Raw genomic sequence first — 8,135 nt, forward strand, 5'->3', positions numbered from 1 at the left:
CCGTTTGCTCATAATAAAATGCTACGCAAACCAGATTCGCATAACATTTGATTCGTGTAGCATTAAAAAGCTTTCGTCTAATTTTTGGCGACGGAAAAATGGTAAATCTACTTTTGGAACATGCAAGTGCAGTAACCTTGCATGTTATGCACTTATGCGATTCTGGTCAACACAAGTCAAATGAGAGTCTACATGAAACACCATCAAATGCTACCTTTCCGTTTGTCGCATAGTTATCGATAGCAAATAGCGACAACGTACCTATATGCTACGTCGCGATAGTGATGAAATAGCGCCCGCTATTTCATGTTTAGCGATAAGGTAGTTAAAATTTTAAGAAATAAAAATAGCTATCTATATAACTTTTTTATATATATAAGGGTGAAGGGGGTGCTCACCTAATAGGTGAGTCCCCTCTCTTACGCCAAACCAATCCCCGTGTGCCACGTCAACTCCCCTCTTAAACTCCCCTAACACCCCAATTTGATGGCGCCACTCCCCTCTTAGGTGAATTGGTTTTTTTTTTTTTTTTTAAAAAAAAAAAAAAAAGGAAAGCTGTGATTGGACAAGGCCTCTCTCTCTCCTCCCTCTCTCCTCTCCTCTCTTCGGTGAGCCGCCACCCATTTCACTCCCCTCACCCACTCACCTAAGGGATGGCGGCGGTGTTCCCCTTAGGTGAATGGGGTCACCGATTTGAGTCCCCGCTTACACCCCGTATACCCTAATGTTTATTTTATACCTTTTTATGTATAAAAATATAAGTTTAAAGACCAAATGTAAGCTAGTGAAAATGGGGGGGGGGGTGGTTAAATGTTAAGATACACAAACTAATTTTACACTTTTTGTGTAAATTTTACAAGTTTTAGGGAGTAAATGTAACTTAATGAAAGATAGAAGGGTTAAAAGTTAAAATCCATAAACTTATTTAACCCTAAAAAGGCTCCAACGTAATAAAAACGCAGCCGCTCTTCTTCTTCCTAAGTTTCCGGCAGAAATCGTTGGTTTCTGGCCGGAATTCATAGTTTATAAAACCATAAAGCCTAAAACACGCTAAAAACCCAGCCGCTCTCTTCTTCATCTTCTTCTTCCTGCTTTCCAGCAGAAAGCATCACCAGAATCGGAATTTTTCGCCGAAATCGCCGCCGGAGTCACTATCTGCTCGCTATATGGTCGATAACGATATGCACCTTGTAGCGGAGGTTGGCCGCCACGCCACGCTATTCCCTATAGCGTCAATAGAGCGTCCGCTATTGACGCTATTGATAACTATGGTTTGTCGTTTTAAATACTACGTGAATCTTTTGTACTCGGGTATACTTTATCAGGCTAAAAAATGAAATGTCGTAAAAGTACATACGCGACTATAAAATAGCATACACTCAAGAAAACCGGCAACTTTCATAACTTTCTCTAAATAGAAACATATGGAGACGAAACAATTGATATAGTTTCTAAAAATGAGATTAAAATAAAAGAATTGTGGAGCTTACAGCAAACGTCTTTGTGCTCACTCAAATGTCATTACCGCACTCTTAAAAACAACCAGCATATATAATCAACACGACAAAAACAAAGTTGAAGTAAACGACGCAAGGTACGAATCAGAAACATTTTCTGTGCACGATTGATGGGCCCGACTCATCATACTCGGCCTTCGAGATCCACATCTGCATTCACAAGCAAAACGCGCACAAAGTTATAAATATGTAATACACAGGATTGTAACCTTGTTTTCAATTGGTACATATGTCCAAATTTAAAGGTTCATGTTTTATTTATTTATTTATTTTTACTTTTTCAACTTTCAAATCCACCCCTTGCACTATAGATAATATACGTCTTTAACCCAATAGTTTTATTCTCTTGTAACTTTCGTTCGTCAGTTTTTTTTTATAAAAGAGTGAATTTCATGGATTGTCCTTTATCTTTATACCCATTTTCATGCGTTGTCCTTTATGTTCAAAATTGACGAGTTTTGTCCTTTATGTTTTCATATCATACACGTTTTGTCCTTTAGGCCTAACCCAGTTAGTTTTTTCAGTTAAATTTGGTCATGTACTTTGCACATAAGGGCATTTTTGTCAATTCAAAGGTTGCAGAAGCTTTGAGCTGTAAATCTGCCGTTGAACTTACCTTTAAATTGACAAAAATGCCCTCGTGTGCAAAGCATATGACCAAATTTAACTGAAAAAACTAACAGGGTTAGGCTTAAAGGACAAAACGTGTATGATATGAAAACATAAAGGACAAAACTCGTCAATTTTGAACATAAAGGACAGCGCCTGAAAATGGGTATAAAGATAAAGGACAATACTTGAAATTCACTCTTTATAAAAACTAAATACGTGATAATTTTTCTTTGAAAACCGATTGATCCGGTACCCATTAAAAAAAACCAGTACCGGTATTAGTACTAATAAAACTATTACTGGTATTCGTTTACTGTGATTTTCTGTAATTCATGTGTCGACATCCTTTTGGGCTTATGGCGACTTTATTTTTTGAGTTCTCTTTATATCGAGTGTCGATACCATATCAATACCGTAACGAACCAAACCAATATCGACTAGATTCCCACCATTAACGTTATTTTTACCACTGAGTCTACGTTTTTGTTTAAAAGCTACTAAAAATTGCTTCGCCCCGCGTGTAAATGTTGAAAACAAACCTGCTGAAATGTGCTGAGAGATGCAAGAATCGACCCTCCGATCCAGACACTATACTTCCGTTCGGGAGGAGCGACCACCTTAATCTTCATGCTGCTCGGGGCGAGTGCGGTAATTTCCTTACTCATCCGGTCAGCGATCCCGGGAAACATGGTTGACCCGCCACTAAGCACAATATTACCATATAGATCCTTCCTAATATCCACGTCACACTTCATGATCGAATTGTACGTAGTCTCGTGAATACCCGCAGCTTCCATTCCGATCATCGATGGCTGGAACAAAACCTCCGGGCACCTGAACCGCTCAGCACCAATGGTGATGACCTGTCCATCGGGAAGCTCGTAATTCTTCTCGATGGAAGAACCCGAATTTGCGATCTCAAGCTCTTGTTCGTAATCAAGGGCGATGTAAGCCAGCTTTTCCTTCATGTCTCGAACAATTTCCCGCTCGGCTGTTGTAGTGAACATGTACCCGCGTTCGGTAAGGATCTTCATTAACGCGTCGGTTAGGTCGCGTCCTGCTAAGTCCAGACGAAGGATCGCGTGTGGAAGGGCGTACCCTTCGTATATAGGGACTGTGTGACTAACACCGTCACCTGAATCCAGAACAATACCTACACCAAGGGCGCATACGTAATTTAAACGTTAGAAACATTAAAAGTAGAGGTGACACGAACCTAACACGAAGTTCACAGATTAAGGTTTAGCCTAAGCAGGTTCGGGTCAGTTTTGGGTCAAACCCCCAAACGCGTTTAGCTAAACAGGTTGGGCTCAGGTTGACCTAGAGGGTTCATCGTTTGACCCGTTTAACATGTTTCTTTGTTTAAAATGTGTTTTTATGTCATAACTTAAAATGGTTAGGTAATTTATGCCAATTAAAAAAAAAAAAAAAAAAAAACAGCTTAACGTCGAATTTTATAATCTAAATATTAATGTTTTTTATACATTTGTTTTTTTTTTTTTTTTTGCAAATATGTAAATTTAGAGGATTAATTAAAAAAAATCGGGTTAACCAGGTCGTTTTCGTGTCACCCCATGAATGTGTGGTGTTCGGGTTCAAATAGACATGTACAAAAAGACCGGTTTTAGGATCGAAAGGTTTCAACCCGATTTGACCTGGCGGTTTGTACACTGGTTCGTATTCTCGATATTTGAAACCGGTTTTTAAAACCGAACCGGTTGTAAAAAAAACGTTTTTTTGTCCCAAACCGGTTTACAAACCGAACCAAAATCGGTTTAACTAGTGGTTTGAAAAAAAAAACGGTTTGTACACCTCTAGGTTCACATGCCTGGGGTTTGACCCGCCACCCCGTGAATACGGCCCGTTAAGCACACCTAAATTAAAAAGCTTACCGGTTGTTCGACCGCTGGCATAGAGGGACAGAACAGCTTGGATGGCAACATACATGGCGGGGGTATTAAACGTCTCGAACATGATCTGAGTCATCTTCTCACGATTGGCTTTCGGGTTCAAAGGAGCTTCCGTTAGAAGAACCGGGTGCTCCTCCGGAGCAACACGAAGCTCGTTATAGAAAGTGTGATGCCAGATCTTCTCCATATCATCCCAGTTGCTCACAATACCGTGTTCAATCGGGTATTTTAACGTCAAAATACCTCTCTTTGATTGAGCTTCGTCTCCAACGTATGCGTCTTTTTGGCCCATTCCAACCATCACACCGGTGTGACGGGGACGACCCACAATACTCGGAAATACGGCCCTTGGTGCATCATCTCCTGCAAATCCAGCCTGCAATAAACAGATTCACCCCATAATTTAGGGGTGTTCATTGAATCGAATAACAAATTTTCGAATTACTCGAATCGAAATTTTCGAATAATATTTTTTGGGAAAAATTACAAATTTTGTCCTTTATCTTTATACCACTTTTCAGGCGGTGTCCTTTTTAATGAATGTTGACAGGCGGTGTCCTTTACTAGGTATTTGGTTGCAAGTTTAGTCCTTTACACCCAACCCAGTTAAAAAACCCTGTTAATCGGTGTCCTTTACTAGGTATTTTATTGCACGTTTAGTCCTTTACGTAGGTATTTTGTTGCAAGTTTAGTCCTTTACACTAAAAAATTAACAGGTTTTTTAACTGAGTTGGGTGTAAAGGACTAAACTTGCAACAAAATACTTAGTAAAGGACACCGCCTGTCAACATCCGTTAAAAAGGACACCGCCTGAAAAGTGGTATAAAGATAAAGAACAAAACTTGTAATTTTTCCTATTTTTTGCTGGAACTCGAATTCAATTAAAAACTGGGCAAGTCGATTCGAATTCTTGATAATCGAATCGAATTGAGTAGAATATCGACTTTTTCGAATTCAAATCGAATTCTGAACACCGCTACCCCATATAAACAAAAGTCCTTGAAACTAATCGGTATTTACATGCACTTGAGTTTTTAAATTTTTTATTTGTACCGATGACAATCCAAAAACTCATGGACCCACCAATACCCTGCTAACCAACGGGATCAGATAAAACACATTTTGTATACACGTGAAACCTTGAAACTTAATCGGTATTTACATGCGCTTGAGTTTTTAAATTTTTTATTTGTACCCATGAGAATCCAAAAACTCATGGACCCACCAATAATACCCTACTAACCAACGGGATCAGGTAAAACACATTTTGCATACATGTGAACGGATTTGCAAGCGATTAAAAATTATACGAAACTAGAAACATACCTTAACCATTCCAGTTCCATTATCGCACACGAGTGGCTGAATGTCTTCACTTTCTGCCATTTTATGTTATCTATAAAATAATATACAGCATAAGTCTTGATATCTTATATCGAACCAGATCGTCACAAGTTATAGCAGCCAAATAAATAAGAAACATATATAAAATTCAATACGTGGTGAACCAATAAACGATAAACGGATAAAACAAGATCTGATTAACCTCAAATTCACTTGATATTTTCTTATACAAATGCAAGAATGTGAAAACTTCACATAGTTTATATCAGTATACGTATAACATTCATGAGAAACATTTTAAAAAAAGAGTTAACTGTCATTTTCATCCCTGTGGTTTGTTCACTTTTGCCATTTCAGACCAATTTTCAAAAATGCACCAGTTTCCTCCCTGACATACTACTGGAAACGTGTCACTTCAGTCCAAAAATTAAAACCTAGTTAAGTCAGACAGGCTAAATGAAGGGTATTATTGTCAATTCTATATCTTTTATTTTCGAGTAAACTGCCAAAATGGTCCCTGAGGTTTGGTCACTTTTGCAACTTTAGTCCAAAACTCAAACCTTTTGAATCTGGATCCCTGTGGTTTCAATTTTGTTGTCATTTTCATCCAAAATCAAAATCTGCTCAAATTTTTCAGTTAACATCCAGTTTTTTTTTTTTTTTTTTTTTTTTTTTTTGGCTTTTTCCTCACTTTTAATGAAGGGAAAAATGTTCTTTTAACGTTTTATTATAACAAATTTAAAAAATCTAACCATATTGCCCTTCATTAAAAGGGAGGCAAAGACAAAAAAAAAACTAGATGTTAACTGAAAAATCTGACCAGATTTTGCTTTTGGATGAAAATGGCAACAAAATTGAAACCATAGGGACCCAGATTCAAAAGATTTGAGTTTTGGAATAAAGTGGCAAAATGACCAAACCTCAGGGACCATTTTGTTAGTTTACTCTTTATTTTCACCTTATTTTATGAATTGACAATAATACCCTCATTTAACCAGTCTCATTTAACTGGGTTTTAATTTTTGGACTAAAGTGGCACGTTTCCAGTATGTCAGCGAAGAAACTGATGTATGTAGTTTTGAAAATTGGTCTGAAATGGCAAAAGTGAACAAACCACGTGAACGAAAATGACAGTTAACTCTTTTTTTTTTTTTTTTTTTTTTTTTACAAATCAAACTTTTATTAAAAATAAGTGCACTTTACATCAATAGCGCAGGTAAGCGAGCAACAAGCTGGGTCGCTACCCCTTTCTGAATAGCAAACCCTAGTTCAATGATCAAACAGAGATTATAGCAGTCAACCCTACCTAATCAGTTGAAAACAATGTAATTTTAACCTGATCAAACACTTAAATTTCAAGAAGATAACATCAATTTACCAGTTTATCGATTAAAAAAACAATTTAACTGGATCCGTAACGCATGCAAAATCTAAAAATTACTAAAAATAAGTTGTGAGAGTGAATTGTATGCGAGAATGTAGCTATTGCAAGATCAAAAAAAGATAGATAATTGGAGGATGATGATGAATAATATACCTGAAGACGAAACCCTAGAAAAATGGCTGAAATTTGGGGGAGATGAAGAAGGGTGTCTGAGAGAGAGAGGTGAGAAATGAGAGAGTTATATGCAGAGAGAGATTTGATCTGGACCGTTGGATCTTGATGATGTACAAGGTGGGTCACACGTCTTGTTGTCATGGGGCCTGCCTGCCTGCTTCTCGTTCCGGCTGGCTCTCCACTCATTTTATTGTTTTACTTTTTTTTAATTTTTTAATATTTATAAATACTATATTTTTTTCTTTTTGAACGGCAAAAACACTTTATACTTATATATAAAGCGTCACAAAAAACTGGGAAACAAACAAAACAAAGAAAAGAGTCACAAGAGGTCTATAACATCAAAAATCACCCAGTTTTCCCGTTTAGACTATGGGGTATGGGGCGTGGGTTGGCTGAAAACGCCCAAGCCACCACCCCGGGGGCTTGGGTTGGGGCGTGGCCCAAGGGGCGGGAGTTTGAAGCCGGGCGTGGGGCGGGCTAGCGATTCTATGTGGCGGACTCTTATTTGCTTTGTTGGCCATGTCCTATTCGCTTTTTTTTAATAAACTGTCAAGCCACGCCTCAACCCAAGCCCCGCCATACCCCACGGACACGTCACTCACCGGTGGGGGGCTCGAACTCCACGTGTCAACTCATGCCCCCAACCTAAGCCCCACCATACCCCACGGTCTTAGGTCTTTTGATCTTCGATCGATTGCTTATCCAGAAAAAAGCGTCTTCTTCTACGAAATCCACAGTCTTCTTAATATAAATACTATATTAAATCATTCAAATGTGTTCTTTTTTTCTCGGTTGTCTCTTTCTTTATGCTTCACTTAAGATAATTGTTGTTGTTCAAAAAAACCTAATACAATTGTTTTTACTGATGAGTTGTTTTCAAATTAGGGTATTCATATCTATTTGACCATAATTTGTGATCTCCAATGATGCGCGACCTTCGTCGAAAACCCTAAGATGAGTAATCTGTTTTTTCTATTTAGTCATGCAAATGACAAAAATACCCCTTTTTAAACAAATTAACAAACGACCCACATTTTTAATGACAAAATACAAAATTCTTTCTCTTTCAATCTTTTTTTCTTTTTTTATACCCCCTCTTAATTACTTACAAGAACAACCCACCCTCGTCACCCAGCTACTAAAACCACCACCACACATGTCTGCCACCCCTCTCACCTTCCACACCTTCAT

At 38.1% G+C, this 8,135-nt stretch overlaps 1 protein-coding gene across 1 annotated transcript; it reads right to left on the reverse strand.

The window, feature by feature from the left end:
* Window positions 1-1,376: 1,376 nt before the first annotated feature.
* On the reverse strand, window positions 1,377-7,063 carry LOC110922581 (actin-7). The gene is made up of 5 exons (XM_022166860.2): window positions 6,921-7,063; window positions 5,366-5,435; window positions 4,022-4,415; window positions 2,669-3,282; window positions 1,377-1,667 (listed from the first exon to the last, which is right to left on the reverse strand). The coding sequence occupies exons 2-5, from the start codon at window positions 5,423-5,425 to the stop codon at window positions 1,602-1,604; spliced, it is 1,134 nt and encodes a 377-aa protein (XP_022022552.1). The 5' UTR covers window positions 5,426-5,435; window positions 6,921-7,063; the 3' UTR covers window positions 1,377-1,601.
* Between the last annotated feature and the right edge of the window lie 1,072 nt (window positions 7,064-8,135).

This window comes from Helianthus annuus, chromosome 15 (assembly GCF_002127325.2).
Source record: "Helianthus annuus cultivar XRQ/B chromosome 15, HanXRQr2.0-SUNRISE, whole genome shotgun sequence".
Lineage (NCBI taxonomy): Eukaryota > Viridiplantae > Streptophyta > Magnoliopsida > Asterales > Asteraceae > Helianthus > Helianthus annuus.